Raw genomic sequence first — 16692 nt, 5'->3', positions numbered from 1 at the left:
AAGCGAGCATAAAGCACTGAACCTACTCCGGTACAGGTGGATCCACAAACCCTGTTTATCCCTCCTGACTCATTTTTCCGTAGTTTCACTTTTCCTAAGTGACCTCGTCTCCTCTGGTAGGAGCCTACAGTACCTGTGCAACCATCCAGCTCCACCAGGATGAAGCATTCATGGTTGGAGATATCAGGAGATGAGCAGTCTAAGGAGCTCAGAAAGAAAAGAGACTGAACTTCTTTAAGTTTCCTTGAAAGCGTTTCATCCGAGAAGCTTCTTCAGTTCTAAGAGCAACTGGTGGAGAGTCCCAGATTTTAAGCCCTATAGGAGTGTCCCCAAGATGTCATGGACCCCCTATTGATCTTCTACCTAATCACATGAGCCAAGGTGTGAAAAAAGGTGAGGGTCACAATCAGCCAAAGTTTTCGTCAAAGTGAGCCCAGTGTGAAACCTAGCCCTACCCTATCATCTTTCCTTGGCTAATTGTGACCCACACCCGCTTTTCTTTCCGAGCTCCTTAGACTACGATGAGCTAGATGACTGAGAACCTGAGGACAGCTGGACAGGACTATAGAGGGGTATAAAGGGTTCACGCTGAGCCCATGTGACGAGCGTGAAAGAACCTGGAGATGCTGCGGCGAGCGTCACCCTGTCGTGACAGACCTGCCCGGTCTATTGTTGGGACAGCACAGAGGAGCTGGACTACCTGTGCAGCCTGAATAGGCTGCAGGTACCATCTCCTGTTACCGACAACAAGGACACTAACAAAAGCAGGTCAGAATCCGTTGTTGGTGTTGGCCCGTCTGTTCTCCGGTCCCTTTATTTCTTTGGAGCAGTGTGTTTTAGACTGAAGGGGAAAAAATAACCCACACTTGTGTTTAAATAGTTCCAGTGTGTATATTTTAATGCTTCGTGGATCATCAATCAGCAGGCTTAAGGCATTGCTCTGTCCTCAAAGATGTACCTCTACAATCCACAGGCAGTAATAAATACAGTACAGGTAGAGAGGAAGCAAATGTGTGTTCCTAACGAACAGGACTCAAGTTTCACACAACCTGACAGGAAGACAGTAGACGGGCACGTTCACAAAACGCTGGCACAAACACAGACACACACCTGTTCACTTCACTAGTGGAACTGAAAAATTAACTTGTGTGGCACAGCGGACTTGATGCACTCACAAACCCGGCTGCAGAGCACACTTCAGGTCGCTGTCGTAGATTCTGCACTGCTTTTCACTTTTCCCCAAACGCCGATCCATTGGCTTTTGTCAATAAAAGGCAATTATAAGACATAAATTTTCACGTTGTATATATCTGTCAATATTTGCTCATTGCCACAGGTTACTGGCACAGACAGGCACATACTGTAGGTCCATGTGTAGAAGGTAAAAGGCCGATTTGTCTTCTGCAACGTGGTTCTGAGTAGCGTGCTGAGGCAGAAGAGCATGGTCTCATGTTTTCTAACATGCTGCTTTTTGGGTCTCCTAATGAAAACAACCTTCTGGGGCAGCTAATATCACAGCCACTGTAATGTATTTGTCTGATAATGCTGTATAACAGGTAAATATCACTCTAACGTACGAGCAATCGAGGCATCTATATGTTTGCAAAGCAGGGTTTACATTGTATTTCACACCAATCCTGCAAGCTCTGCAAAAAAAAAAGGTGTTTGAAGTGAACAACAGTGATCCGCTCAGTTCATGCTCCCCAGCTGACTGTAGACGTGCTCCAGGATCTGAGAGTAGGCCTGGTCTTTGGGAGCGTGGCAACTCAGAGAGCCCTGAGGAGGAGGACGAGCTCAGTCAGCATGCCTGCAATCTGATCAGGTAAACAGTGAGACTTTAACTCACCTTAATTTTGTCCATCATGGTCGTATCAGGACACCAGTACTGGTTGAACTGGACGAGGTCAGGAGCTGCCCTGTAGTAGTCGACCAGCAGCATCTATGCAGAGGTTGTTGTTTTTTTTTAATGAGTTACAGCATCACCAAAGCTTTTTCTAGTTTTTTCATACAATGCATCATGCAGTATCATACCATCTCATTAAGAACATCACTGGTGAGGAAGTTGTCCTGTACGTAGGTGACCTCGACAGCGACTGGGATGCCGTAGTCATTAGGTCTTTGCTGCAGAAAGAGACCACGTGTGTCAGAAAAACTCAAACCCATTTCATCTGACACTGCAACCTAACCTGCTGACCTCTAAAAACTTTTCCATTCCCTCTTAAGAAGCTTGAGTTTATTCTGAAAACGGTCACACTTTAATACAAACTGATGATGAGCAGCGCGTCTGAAATTTCCACATTACAAAGAAACGCTGCTGTACAGAGCCGCTGTAGACTGAGCCAACGATGGCCACGACTAACGTCTCTGTGAGCAGGGAGGCTTTGAAACTGAACAACCCGTCATGAGACCCTTTGATGGGCCAGTTCTGGCTCCAGGCTGTACGTTTAGGTGAAGGGGACCAGTTCAACACTTGCAGCACTCACCTCAGGTGGCGGTACGACCCAAAATGGAGTTATTGTTGATGCCACGCCTTGATTTCCATGATAATACGGACCTGAAAGAGAAAAGAGATGAAAGCTCAGCCACCAATGCGATGACACAGAGCCAGTTTCAGAGAGTTCTTATATTTTTCTGTTTGCAAACACAAACCTATATCAACATGTAGATTTGACCATCACTGTGTATAAATAAATAGTTTAAATACATCATCCCGTCTGAAGTGCAGTGCACTGATTAATACTCAGTGAACCTGATCATTTCTGCAGCACCGTTATGAAGGACGTACCACAGATGATGCCCAGGCAGGGCTGGAAGCCGTTGTTTGAGCCCTGCAGCCTCAGCTGATGGTCCATCTGTGAGTCGATGTCCTGCAGCGACGGCAGGGCCGGACCTCGCGGGTGACTGTGGTACCAGCCCACCAACGACAGCCCACGCATGAACAGGTTCTGACAAATCTGAGACGGCAAGCACGACAAAGAAACAATGATGGATGGCTCGTTTAATTTTCATTTTTATCAGATCAAATCAAAGAAATCACAGAAAAACTACTGCTCTGACTTTCTTGGCTGTATTTTGTAAGCCTGAAGGCTTTTACACTCCGGACACGTAAAAGTCATGAAAATGCTCCGAGTGTTAAAACTATTTTTCAGACTCATCTGTTCTTCATGCAGCCGTTCACACCAACTGTGTGATTTCACAGGACGAATTTGCAGATTTATTTTTTTGGATCAAGCTACATTTTTTTCCCCCAGTTTTTCACACGTGAATAAACAGACCTGACCAATCGGATCACTGCATGTGGTAACAAGTGTGGTCAGGGCTAAAACGTGCACTAGCACTGAATATCCAACGATATTCAAACAGCGACCTCAGACTCGCAGCTAGCTGAAACGATTCCTCCCAACTCTGCCAACAGGAGCACAAACCGATCAAACCAGGGAATCATCCTTGCTGCTGCCTGCTCCTCAGAGTTGGACTAATCTCCGTTTCTTCCTTCTCTTGTTTGAGAAAAAAAAAAAAAAAAAAAGGACCATCGCTTCATGTACGCTTTATTTTTTTATTTTATTTTTTTAAAACCACAGTGCGTTTTTTGGAGGATGAATTCTCTTTATATACCCATTTTAAAATTCAGATACACTCGGTGAGTAAAGGCCTTTAGATTGTAATTTTCATGCACAGCCATGATTAGAATTTGGATATTTAGTCCGGCAGCCTCGCCTCTGTCAGTGCGCCCCAGGGTGGCTGTGGCTACAATGTAGCTTACCATCACCAGTGTGTGAATGTGTGTGTGAATGGGTGGATGACTGGATGTGTAAAGCGCTTTGGGGTCCTTAGGGACTAGTAAAGCGCTATATAAATACAGGCCATTTACCATTTACAGTGCTGTACAAGCTATACAAAATACACACTACATACAACAGTCAGTAAATCAACACGAATAAAGTGGAATGGCATGGGATCAGGGGGGTTTTACTGCACTGGGGGGAAGAATTACTTAAGTGACAGGAAACAATTCGTGAAGCTGGGTGAATATTCCTCATCATGCTTGGACATTGTGTGTGGTGTTCCACAAGGCTCTGTACTAGGTCCAAAATCATTTATTATTTATATAAATTATATATGCAAGGTCTCTGATTTAAAATTAGTATAATTTGAGGACGGCACAAATATTTTTTGTTCTGGGGGAATCTAAAGGAGCTGCTCAATACGACAGGAACAAACTATCACTAAATCCAAGTAAAATTAAAATCATCTTATTTGGGAAGTGCAGATTCATATAGATGGTGTGGCAATTGAAAGAGTTCTTGAACATAAGTTTCTTTGTGTGATAATAGAATAGCTGGAAGTCTCATATAAAATCATATACATAACGACATTTCAAGAAGTATTTCAATTTTGAGTAAAGTAAAACACATTCTGGACCACAAATCACCCCACATTCTCTACTATGGTTGCTACTGGTGTTTGTAAAGTACAGGGAGAAGGTAAGACTCTGATCGGGTGTATCACCCACTATTTTCACAATAGGGATATATATATATATATATATATATATATATATATGGGTGTGGGTGCACAAGTATGTTCATATACGTAGATTTGCATATTTGACGTGTTACTGGGGTTATAAAAATAAATAAATACATGAAGCAAATTATAATGAAGAATTTCTGATGGACAGGGCATAAACCGGAAGAAAAAGTTTAGACTATGAGTTAATAAACAGTGGAAAGGGGGTAGTTATTATTTATTATTGCTTATTGCTTTGTTTTCCTTTGTCTCTTTTTCCTCTTTTGTTGTTCTTATACTATTTAAACATGTTTAAAATAAAGACTCAATACAATCCAAAAATACACTAAAACTCAAAGTAAATATGAGTTTTTGCATTATAATAAAATGTGTATTTGCAAAATAAAAGCTAAGATAGTCTCAGCTAGACATCAAAGCCAAAAACAACTTGATGCAGAGTCTTTGGATTCCTGTAGCTTCTGCTCGACTTCAGATTTGAAGACTCGCATCTTAGATGCAGGAAACTACTAAACACTTGCATTGTTGTACATCATTTTAAAGGCAGACACATCAACAGCAACAACCTTTAGCTCGCAGGCGAAGATTCAAGTGCAATTTTTTTGGTTGGTGTGGAAATGCGTGCTTCCAGGCTGCAAACTGCAGCTTTTAGTGTTTGAAGTGGGTTTTTCCACCTCTGTGTTTCTGCGTGCGTTACCTCCTCCTCAACAGCGGAAGCCAAGTCTCTGTCTGCCAGCCTGGTCCGACACGGGAAAGCCCTCAAGACCGTCAGCACTGAAATACAGAGCGAGAGGGGGACAGCTTTAGCCCGGCGTTCTGCGGATTTGATCACTATGCTCTCTTTTGTTGAATAAAGTCGCACTCACACTGCGTGTTGGTATCCCATCGTCCTCCGAGGTATCCCACCACCTCACTGGTGGTCAGGTGACAATGGAAGTCCTATAGTGGGAGAAGTGGGCACGTTAGCTTTTACCTGTGATCAGTGTGAAGCTGGTCTGCTTGAAAGCATTTTAATGCTTACCATTAGCAGCAGCACATTACTGGACACGGCTACATTGAAAGGCTGGAACCTGTTGATGGCTGAGAAGGCTGACAGCTCCACTAGTGTGTGTGGATCTCTGAGGACACAAGCACACCTTTCATCGTACTCTGATTCGCTTCATGCACAGAGCTGTGAAAGAAGTCAGGTAAGGTGGTACCTGGCAGCATCTCGGGTGCCCAAAGTGCAATATCTGACAGGAATTCTCTCTCTGTCAGTCCTCCGTGAAACCATCACATCTGTAACATCGAACAGATGAGAATGAGAGGAGGGGAGCGGGGAGGAGAGGGGGAGGAGGGAGGAGGAGAGGAGGAAATGATACCATGTAGTCCAGGTTTGGCGTTTTTGTTCTTGTCGTCTGCCTGCACAGCTGCCTTTCCTTCCTCTTCATCCTCGTCATCATCTTCCTCACTCACCAAGCTCTGACATCACAGGAAGTAAAACAAATGTCAAAATAAAGTTCTGGTTACACTGGATTTACCTTACTGTAATGAATGTTTCATCGTTTCCTGTTTGCAGAGACTCCAAATCGATTTCACCATCACATTTTTCTTCTTTACGTTTCCTTCTTTCCTGTCAGCATGTGAGTCAGCACTAGCTAATTGTCGTGTCAAACCACAACCTTTATTCTATTTCCACGACCTGGCCTGTTTTAATACGTTTAAAGGCTCGATCGCCCTTTGACAAAACCTTGGAACCACTCCTTATTTCTAACACCACATCTGTTTAAAAGGGTCTTTCCGAGTACTTATACCATCACTCCACATTTCTGCAAACCGGGGATTTTAAACTGTGAGAAAAATATATACTGGTCCAGCTCACGATGTGACACGGGTCAAGTGTTCCTCCTGTTACAGGAAGTTAATAAAGTTTTGGAATGTGGGCTCGCTTTCACATTTACATTTTCTAAGAGACAAAATGTCCCCGAAGTCACCCTGCAGACGTGATTAAGAGGCTGTTAATAAATAAAGTGTCTGAAAAAAGGACACAATGTATTTCAAAGTGTGATTAAAAAGATTTTCCATCCATCCATCCTCTTCCGCTTATCCTTGTCAGCGTCACGGGTGGGCTAGTGCCTATCACAGCTGTCTTTAGGGCAAGAGGCGGGGTTCACCCCGGACAGGACGCCAGTCTGTCACAGGGCTAACACACACACACAGACAATCATTCAAACTTCCAATCCACTCCCAGTGTCACAGTGGACCAGGTCAGGAGACAACTGAGGAAGCTTCGCCCCAGGAAGGCAGCAAGCCCAGACAAGGTGTGTCCTAGGATGCTAAAGGCGTGTGCTGCTGAACTTGGGGAGCTGCTACAAAGAATCTTCAACCTCAGTCTGCTACTGGGGAGAGTGCCCGCCGTCTGGAAGATGTCCTGCATCGTCCCCAAAAAGAACCGGCCCAATGAGCTGAATAACTTCCAACCGGTGGCACTGATGTCACATCTTATGAAGACTCTAGAGCAGCTCTTTCTCAACCTCCTCCGACCACAGGTACAACATGCCCAGGATCCACTACAGTTCGCATACAAGGTGGATGTCGGAGTGGAGGACACCATCCTGTACCTCCTACACAGAGCCCACTCAAACCTGGACAAGGGAAAAGGCACGGTCAGGATCCTTTCTTGACTTGTTTGCGGACGACACAGCCATCATGGGGTGTATCTGGGATGACCAGGAAGAGGAGTTCAGGAGTCTGGTGAGGAACTTTGTCACATGGAGTCACACAAACCACCTGCAACTCAACACCTTGAAGACTAAGGAACTGGTTGTGAACTTTGGGAGGTCCAGAGCAGGTCCACTGCCAGTTCAGACAGAGGAAGAGGAGGTGAAGGTGGTCAACACGTACAAGTACCTCGGGCTTTGGTTGAACAACAAACTGGACTGCTCATGCAACACAGAGCACCTGTATAAAAAAGGCCAAGGCAGACTGTACTTCCTCGGGAGACTGAGGTCTTTTAACATCTGCAGGAAGCTCCTGAGGATGTTTTACCAGTCGGTGGTTGCCGGAGTGCTGTTCTATGCTGTGGTGTGCTGGGGGAGCAGCACAGCAAAGAAGGACTCATCCAGGCTGGAAAAACTAATCAGGAAGGCTGGCTCTGTGGTCGGCATGAAGCTGGACACTCTGGTTTATATATATATGTATATATATATATATGTATATTTTTTTTTCTCTTTTTTAATATCCAACAGTACAATAGACTCACAACATCCCCACTAACTTTATGTCTTTGGACTGTGGGGGGAAGTCGGAGTACCCGGAAACATGGGGAGAACATGCAAACTCCACACAGGAACACCCTGACCTGGTGGAATTGAACGAGGACTTTTTCGCTATGGGGCAACAATGCTAACCACCATTTTTTAATTTTTACATTCTGAAATCGTTTCAGTGTCTTATTTCATTTGCAGGCGACAGGCTGGACAGGACATAACGATGCTTATGTCACAATGGATGCTGGCTCTGTGTTACACCACGACAACATGCAGTTTTTACGTGGTTTCACTGCCAGAGCTGAAATTTCATGTATTAGATAAGAAAAGAAAAACTAACCTCTTAACATGGTTAAGAAATTATAATCCTGTAAAGGTTTAAATGTTTATAACGTCTACTAAGTAATCATTTTAGAAATGTCTAAACCTTCAGGCTTTAAGTAATACTTTCTTATACCTGTTCTGAGTTTTACTTTGACATCTGTGTTTACGATAATTTTTTCTTGTATTCATCACAGTTACTAAAAATATGAGTTGTTTATACTGTAAACAAGCGTCACAAGGTGGATGTGTTGTGCTTTACCTCATCGGTGAAACATGGAAAAAGAGCTTTGTGAAAGAGTGATACTCTCACAGATATTACTTCCTGTAAGTCATGTGACCAGAGGAGCAGCGAGGGGACGTGTTCATGAGTAACACAGGTGAGAGGAAACTCAAGGTCATGACTTAATTATTAGACTTTGAACATTAAAAACTCAGTTTAAAGTCTAAAAGCAAGGATAATAAAATAGGCTTAGAAATCTGTACTAACCCATTTTTACACAAAATACATTTTGTAATGGAAGCACTAAATATTAGGAATGCTCCCCTTCAGTCATGCTCCTCTCACCATGTCGGCACTGGGCTGGTACTTGTGCAGCCAGGTGGTTTTGTACTGGACCAGCTTCTGTCCCCGGTACCGCACCGACGCCCAGCCGCAGCCAGACTTTTTGGCCGGGTTCACCAGGCGCTTGCAGTGAGTCGCCCAGGCGCTGGGGGAGTTGAAGATCTGGCCCGTCTCCACCCATCGGATTTTCCCATCAGTCAGCAGGTCTCCCACAAAGTTCTTACCCTGCAGGAGGAGAGAAAGCAAGAGTTTATGACCTCCTGTCAAGTCACGCATACTGTGGTGAGTCAGAATCATGTTCACATAACTGCTACGTGTTATTACCAGATAGTGTATGGCTAGCACGCCGTCCCCGGGCTCCACCAGGCCATCCTTGAGGAGCACTCTGAGGGTGATGCCCCTGCGGGTGAGCAGGGAGCCCCGGCCTGAGCTGGACCGCAAGTCTGCCTCCTCCCCTCCGCTCAGCTCCTCCTCATCCTCCTCTCCTCCATCCTCCACCACCTGTGGAGAGCTGGGAGGCTCTGACCCTAGGGAAGCACAAAGCAAAACTGGGATGTTGGCTTGGTACAATGCATGAACCTGTTCTCATGCAGCAGGCTGTGAATGTCACATTGCTGCGTTTACGTGTGTGTATTTGTAGACTGACTGTGTTTCAGAGGCAGATCAGGAACAAACAAACGCGCATTACTGACAGCGTCATGGCAGCCTGCATCCTCCATAACCGCAGGAGCTCAATGATAATAAGCGCGTGCACACGTGATGAAGAGGAAACCGAAACTGGCCCTTCGTGGATTCACGAGCTCGGCGGGCCTTTGTTTCCAACTACTTGACAACAGGCCTGCCGCTCACCCCCTCACCCCCCACCCTCACCCAGAGCTCCTTTATCCTCACCCATGTCTCAGGGAGCGAGCCTGTGCGCGGCCCGGTGTGAGCGGCTCGTTCCCGGTCCGTGTCCGGTGGTTGTTGAGAACGAGCTGAAGGCGTCCGCGGTTGCGCGGCTGGTTTCCTCGTTGTGCTGCTTTACCGTCCCCCCACCGCCCTCTGCCTTCCCCCTCTCTCTCTCTCTCTCGCTCTCTCTATGTTCCACAGCGTGCCGTGCCGTTATCCGCGCTTTGTGTCACCGTGGAGCAGGAACCCTGTCAGACCAGCTCACGGAAACACGAACCGTGACGCTTTTCTCCGCCAACACCACGAAGCGCTGCCGCGTGCGCGTGCACATGCAGCGGGCGGCGTTCGGTGGGTTGTGAGTCGGCGGGATCGTGCAGAAACCGCGGAGCTCTCAGTCACCGGAAGCGACCGAGCGGTTCCTCCTTTATCTCCGACACCGAGCACATTTACCGGGAAGCTGCCGGCGGAGGGCAGCAAACCTCCGGCAGCCTGTCCTCCTCACCGGGCCCACCGTATGCCGCCCCCTGCTGGCAGCTCCGAGCGCAGCTGGCCGTTCTCTGGTGTTGAGTGGAGAGGGGCTCTGATCTCAAGCATTTAGACCAGGGGTTTTAAACTTGCGGCCCACGTCACCCCTATTTGCGGCCCGTACATTGACGTGAGAAATGTAACACAATTTGGCCCTTGAAGTGACTTTTTTTGTTAGGGAGGATTTGTTTGTTGTTGAGTGCAATGTTAAAATAAGTTAAAGGCAAAAAAAAAAAATTAATATGAAGGAACTATGAGCAGAGAGTACAAACATGCGGAGGGATTGGCTGTGTTAGTTAGGTAAGAGAACAAAAACTAATGTGTACACTTATATCTGCATTTTTATTTTGTTAAATACAAACAAAAGTATAGCAGAAGTTAGGGCTGGGCGATATGACCCAAAATTCATATCTCGATATTTTTTACCTGGACTGCGATATAAGATATATATCTCGATTTTTTTATTTTATTTTAAAGCCATAAAGTAAGAACAAAAAAAGAGTTCTTAGTCAAAGCTGTGTCCCAGATGTCACACAGGCACTTTTATTAACATAGAGCATAGATGTACATAAAATTTACTCAAAAATAAATTATGAGCATTTATTAAATAATAATGCTCCATAAATAAAAGAAAACAATGTTGTTTTTGTGCATAACAAAAAGCTCACAATTGGGCAGTCAAAATGTAAACTAAAAGACGCAGAGCATAGTAACAAAGACAGATTTCACAGCTGCTCTGTTCCCAACTTCTACTGCGTGACTGACAGCATTGAGTTTGAAATCCTCTTCATAACCGCGTCTCTTAACAGGTGCCATTTATGGTCCTTATACACAGTAGGGTAATATTACGTTGAAGCACAGTACGTATCACTCCGCGAGGCTCCTCGGTAGCCGTAATGCTCCGACAATCCATCAAGCGGTGCAGCACCGTAGCTTACCAAAGTCGTACTAAAACATTTTTTTGACAGATTGCTGAGCGCTGTGTACCCCATAAAATCGGTTCGCGGCCATCAAGCACAACCAGAATTCATACATAAGGCGCGCTGTCAACTTTTGAGAAAATGAAAGGATTTTAGGCTGTGCAGCGCCTCTGGGCTGCATGGCGTTAGCGTGGTTAGCGTGGTTAGCTAGCTAACACGTTGACGGCGTCCAGCCCCACGCACGGGGCGATGCGCAGTAACTCGTTAACGGAGATTTGCCGTGTCCATCTTGTGGCTTCCTGCAGGTGAAGCGATGGGGGAGGAGGGGGAGTTGTGTTCAGTGAAGGAGGGGCGAGGCCAAGTAATGTTGCGTAAAGACAAAAGTGAATGAAAGAGAGGCAAACTTGCGGCTCCACAAGTATAGTTATAACGTAACATAGACTATATCGATATAAAGGATATTGTCACATCTTATATCTCGTATAAAAATATATCGATATTTTTTAAAAACTCGATATATCGCCCAGCTCTAGCAGAAGTGCTGCCGCATGTCTGACTAGAACGAGAGAACCAATGTGTTTTTTTTTGGTAGTTCAATGAAAGGCTTCAGTTAGTTAAGAGTGAGGAAAAAAAATAAGCTCATGTTTGCAGTTTTGAATTGTTATACAATATCTGAATTTTTTTAATGTATTTTGTTGTTTGTTTGGCTGGGTTTTTTTGTACTACTTGAACACTAAAGTGGCCCTCCAATGAGACGACAGTGCCACCCGTGGCCCACAGCTCATTTGAGTTTGAGACCGCTGATTTAGACCGTTTACTTTAGTCACAGTATTCAAAACATTAAAGTGAGGAAATGAGAAGCGTTGTTTATCAGAAAGGTTTCTGCCTGTTTTTGTTGAATTAAGCTCGGCAGGATCTAAAAACCAGCTCCATAAAATAAAAGTGTTTATGATTTTGACACCGGTCCCATTTAAAGAAGTGCAAGAAGAATTTATTTCATACCTTAGTGGAGAAAACTCTTTAAAACACTTAAAAACCAACAGAAACTAACAGCAGCAGAGTTGATGTGAATGCTTCTGGCCTCCGTACCGTGTTAAAATTCGCTGAAATAATTTGATGACATAAAACACGTCTCCTAAATGATTTAGCAATCATACATTTGTACTTACATAACATAACTTTACTTGTAACTTCATTGCAAAAGAATTTTTTTTTTTCTTAAATCTTCATTTTCAATCCATCAGCCTTTGGTATCATTATCACCCCACCGTGGGGCGGGTGGGCAGCAGGTGTATCTACACAAAATTTTGGATGAATTCAAATCTCAGTGACCTTGACCTCAAGAAAGTCTTGTGAATGCGATAATTTGAGACATGGGTGATGAAGGATTTTCAAACTGACACCATAGGAGGAGGCAGCCTGCAGTATGTTTCAACGCTCTGTTACATACAGCGGATTTTAACAGGTTAAAATAGGGTTTTAAATGGGTTAATAACTGTCTCTATTCTATCATTCTACTGTATTTGTATAAGGACAGACAGATTGTGCTAAGACTGTTGGACTGTTGTCATGGCAGTGACAGTAAACATTTTCAGTGAATCAAATACATTACAGAAGTGTATACACTATAATCTGATTACACATACATTGCATAATAAAAGAAATGCATGACCTTCTGCAGACAGAGTGATTATAACAGTAGACCAGACCTTTTTTTAAAATTATTTTTTCACTTATCATCAGATAGAAATGCGGTGATACTGCTCTCTGCCCAGGTTTACACTAGCACCATGTGCCCAAACAAGCCACAGCGATGCATTCCACAGCAACTACAGGACAAGCTGGCTCATGTTTAGAAAACTTGCATTAAGCCAATTCTACCTGCTCCAGGATCCACCTTAATTTTCACTGTGAGGTTTCCACTTGCAGCCGCTGCACGTAAGGAGGAGAGAGCAGAAAGCATTATGTGTGTGCAGTTCTTGCGCTGACGCACACCCTCCTTCTCTTAAGTTCTCTAGTCAGATCTAATCTGTTGAGTACTGAGGATGTACCACCACCTGGTAGGAGAACAGGTTTGAGTGGCACGGGTAGACTTGTTCTGAGATGCTGGGAACAGCTATGGGGCTGTCGCTGTCAACAGCATTAAATTCGTTCACGTGGAACACGTGCCTTCCTGCGCACATGAGAATGAGCCTGTTGCTGTAACGGATGCGGCCCTCCATCTCACTGGGTAAATTCTTTTCTTCAATCTTCAAGCTGATCGCTGGTAAAGAAGCACAAGTAACACTTTGCTTTGTGCAGTCTTCCTCTCTGACGTAGGCCGTGACTTTCCAGCGCATGGTGTGAAAAGCGAAATAGGCGCTGTTATGAACCGGGGTTTGGAAATCAGACGTCAGGCTGCTGACTCGCTGGCCTCGAAGGATGTAGACCCCGGAGTGCTGGTAAGCTCGGATCTCCTGACTGCTGAAGGTGAAGCTCCACGGCCTGCCAGTGTAAATCCTGGGTGTGTAGATGGTTCCTGTCAGGTCGCTGAGGAGCATTTTTACAGGAAGAGCATTAAACTGAAACCCCTCCAGCTTGCTAGCGTGGTACTCTGAGCTGTCAAGACTGTATAAGTCCTCAGCTGGTATCATCGGGAAGCGGACGAGATTTAGAAGTATCTCACGCATGGTTGCGTTTCCTCGAGCTTCTGCCCATCTCTCCAGTCCGCTCAGGACGACTGTTTCGTTACGCACCACGAGGTCTGAGCGAGAAAGGAGTGCTTTGACCAGATTAAAAGGAAGGCTTGTCCAGGCCGGGGAGTTGATCAGCGCCTCGCAGTTCCACGCCAGGTAGCGAAGACATAGTTGCTGCAGAGTGTCGTCACTTCTGCGAACTGCGTACTCATAAAAAGAGTTCTGACTTTGGAAGGTGGGGTCCTCGGGGAGAAACCGTCTGAAGAGATTCGCAGCCTCATAGTGATATTCAGTCAGGCCCCAGTCAGAAGCCATTTTCAGGATGCAGTGGGAGGAGGCTAATGTGACCGTAATCTTCCTCGTGTAGAAGTATCTGAAATTCAAAGATTTGATTGACAGATCACAGGTTTACATAGAAATATGTGCAAGTGTGAACTTTTTATACCTGACAAATATGTCGGCATGTTGGCTGCAATCAGAAGACACATTAATGAGCAAGCTGCTGAGGTCTGGATGCAAAGCCTTGAGGTTTGAATTGAGAGAAAGGATGACCCTGTGAGCACAGATGGTCTCCACTATGTTGTTATCCACCGCCACTGCAATGTCCACGTCACAGTCCTGTCTGCTGTCAAACAGCTCGCCTAGCTGCTGAAAAAGGCTCGCATTGTGGTCCAACGTGTACTCGTGGTTGAGGTGCCTGCTCCGAGGCTCCGCCCCTGATAGAGATCATAGACACGGTGAATACACCTGTTTCTAAGACAAATGTCTTTCTGACCTTTATTTCTCAGAGGAGGTTGGAGACTTCAGTCCTTATGCTGATTTCGTCACCTTTCTCACATCTAACTCCGGCATCTTCGCCGTGACCGCAGTTATGGACCCCCCAGCCAGGAAACGTACACTGGAGTAGGTTAATCTCCGACCCACCGCAGGTTAAATCGTCCATCCAGATGTTACCGGCCCCTAAAACCAAAACAGCCACACAATTACAGTCTAGCCATTAACCACTGAAATGCAGCGCATAAGAGGAGCATCGTGGTTTTGTTACCGGCGCCAAATGCAGCTGATCCAGGAGCCTCGGCTGCACCAGGGAAACGCAGCTGTCGACACACTACATGAGCGTCATTTATGTCCCAGCCATCGTCGCAAATCGTCCCCCAAACTCCATCGTGAAAGATCTCCACACGGCCCTCGGAGTATTCCTGGCCACCAGCCAGCCTGATATAACCTTCTTCATAGGCTAAAGGAACAACAATGCAGTGTAATCGATTTATTTGGGATTATGGTGAAAGATCATGTAGATTTCACAGCACAACATATACTTTTTCCACTTTTATTTAAAAATAATGATATCAGATCAGCAGTGGTTCGTTCTATAGCCTGCAACAGGCTGCAGAAATTCACAGCAATATGAGCAAACGTCTCGACAGCGTTAGTACTGTACACAGTGTTACAACATCAGCTGTTCTTTACAGTGACCAGGGTTAAGACCATGCAGTTATTAAAAAAAACAAGCATGTTTTTAAAAAATGAATTTACTTTATTTACTCTTGTTTTTGACTGACTGGTCATGTTTGACTGGAGCAGAGAAATGCATAAAAAACCTTATATAAAAAAACCCTCAGCATTACTTTTAATTCAATTCAGTTTTATTTATACAGGGCCAAATCACAACAACAGTTGCCTCAAGGTACTTTATATTGTAAGGTAGACCCTACAGTAAATGTCTGGATGGAATTTCCTCCCAGGACAGGAAAAGTAATTAAGTGAGCTGTGACTATGATACCATAAATGTTTTCCTTATAAATTCTGGACAAAAAACAAGAATTTGTATTTTTGATTCATTATTGCACATCTATAAAGCATTAAATAAAACTAAAGTGCATCATTATTAGCACTTGCATTACTACTATGTTCCGTTCAAACACCTGAAACCTTTCTTTGTATCTGCGCACCTCATACCGTGATAGCCAGTCGGTGTTGGGTTGTAAAGCTGACTTATATGCGTTTGTGATTGGCTGCCATGTTAGTAAACTAACTCATAACAACATACTGAGAATGCTCATAATCCTCTGTGCTGGTAATAATTATTTATTTATTTGTTGTGACATGATAACTTTATAAAGTAACCCTTAAACTGTCAGCTGACGGTTTTTTGCGTTTATGAAACCTTGGAAACAAGCGACAACCTCATCAAGAACATGCATGCACATGTGTTTTAGGTGTGTTCTGATACTAAACAAACAACACTACACTTGTGTTCAGCTTAGATTGTAACATTAATAGAGAATTGAGTTTAATGGGAAATCAGTTTTACTCACCACTGGATAAGGTGACGCTCAGCAGAAGAATACAGAATAAAAAAGCATTTCCATTCATTTTAATGGCGCTAAACTGGAGACAAAAGGCAAACGTGCAACACGTTTCTGTATTAAAAATGCGTTCTTTTCTTTTCATCAGCAATCATCCTGCTTCTTTCACACTTGAGCATAATAATGACATTTCGGCTTTAAAAAAAATACATCAGAGTTTTAAGAGTTGGAGAAGTTTTGTGTGCACATCATCACATTCAAATGCAGCTTTGCAGAGCATCGACTGAAATCATAAAAGAAAAACTAAACGTCCTTTTCTTTGTTGCCAGTAAATTATCAATCATATGCATTCCTGACCAAAGCTAGGAAAGGACTTACCAGAGCTCCAGGTTAAGAAAAGCTGCTCTGTGATGAGGTCCGTCAGTCCGTGAACTGAAGAAGCCACTTTACTTACTTTATTTGTAGGCGGTGGTTTTCCAGGAATTACCACACCCAACGTGCTTTTCAAACAACTTGGGATGATGCCACATTTGGTTCCAAAACATATGACTTTGTCATAAAAGATTAATAACAAGGCTTTATATTTTAATGGCCAATAATATTTTCATGAGATTATGGATAGATCATACTCAATACAATGAGAAGTGAAAATAGTAAAAACAGAAAGCAGGACGAAATGTAGACTTTAAACTTAAATATTGCATTTACTAAGCT

At 44.2% G+C, this 16692-nt stretch overlaps 2 protein-coding genes across 3 annotated transcripts; both read right to left on the bottom strand.

The window, feature by feature from the left end:
- Positions 1–866: 866 nt before the first annotated feature.
- mpnd (MPN domain containing) lies at positions 867–10090 on the bottom strand. Its single transcript, XM_085151973.1, is given in 13 exon segments — positions 867–1776; positions 1847–1939; positions 2032–2121; positions 2484–2554; positions 2786–2954; positions 5225–5301; positions 5394–5466; positions 5549–5645; positions 5727–5883; positions 5886–5988; positions 8665–8886; positions 8986–9188; positions 9553–10090. Coding segments are annotated over 13 exon segments (1446 nt in total). The 5' UTR covers positions 9557–10090; the 3' UTR covers positions 867–1689.
- A 1461-nt stretch (positions 10091–11551) lies between these two features.
- On the bottom strand, positions 11552–16419 carry LOC146491105 (galectin-3-binding protein B-like). 2 transcript variants are annotated; one of them, XM_085151971.1, is made up of 6 exons: positions 16357–16419; positions 15988–16060; positions 14715–14906; positions 14498–14629; positions 14115–14385; positions 11553–14042 (listed from the first exon to the last, which is right to left on the bottom strand). In XM_085151971.1, the coding sequence occupies exons 2-6, from the start codon at positions 16043–16045 to the stop codon at positions 13019–13021; spliced, it is 1677 nt and encodes a 558-aa protein (XP_085008097.1). In that variant the 5' UTR covers positions 16046–16060; positions 16357–16419; the 3' UTR covers positions 11553–13018. The 2 variants fall into 2 exon arrangements, with proteins under 2 accessions (XP_085008096.1, XP_085008097.1); XM_085151970.1 differs by lacking the exon at positions 16357–16419 and having other exon boundaries at positions 11552–14042; positions 15988–16344.
- Between the last annotated feature and the right edge of the window lie 273 nt (positions 16420–16692).

This window comes from Neolamprologus multifasciatus, chromosome 23, assembly GCF_963576455.1.
Source record: "Neolamprologus multifasciatus chromosome 23, fNeoMul1.2, whole genome shotgun sequence".
Lineage (NCBI taxonomy): Eukaryota > Metazoa > Chordata > Actinopteri > Cichliformes > Cichlidae > Neolamprologus > Neolamprologus multifasciatus.
Note: the sequence above shows the minus strand (reverse complement) of the source record. Positions and strands in the feature narration are given on the sequence as shown.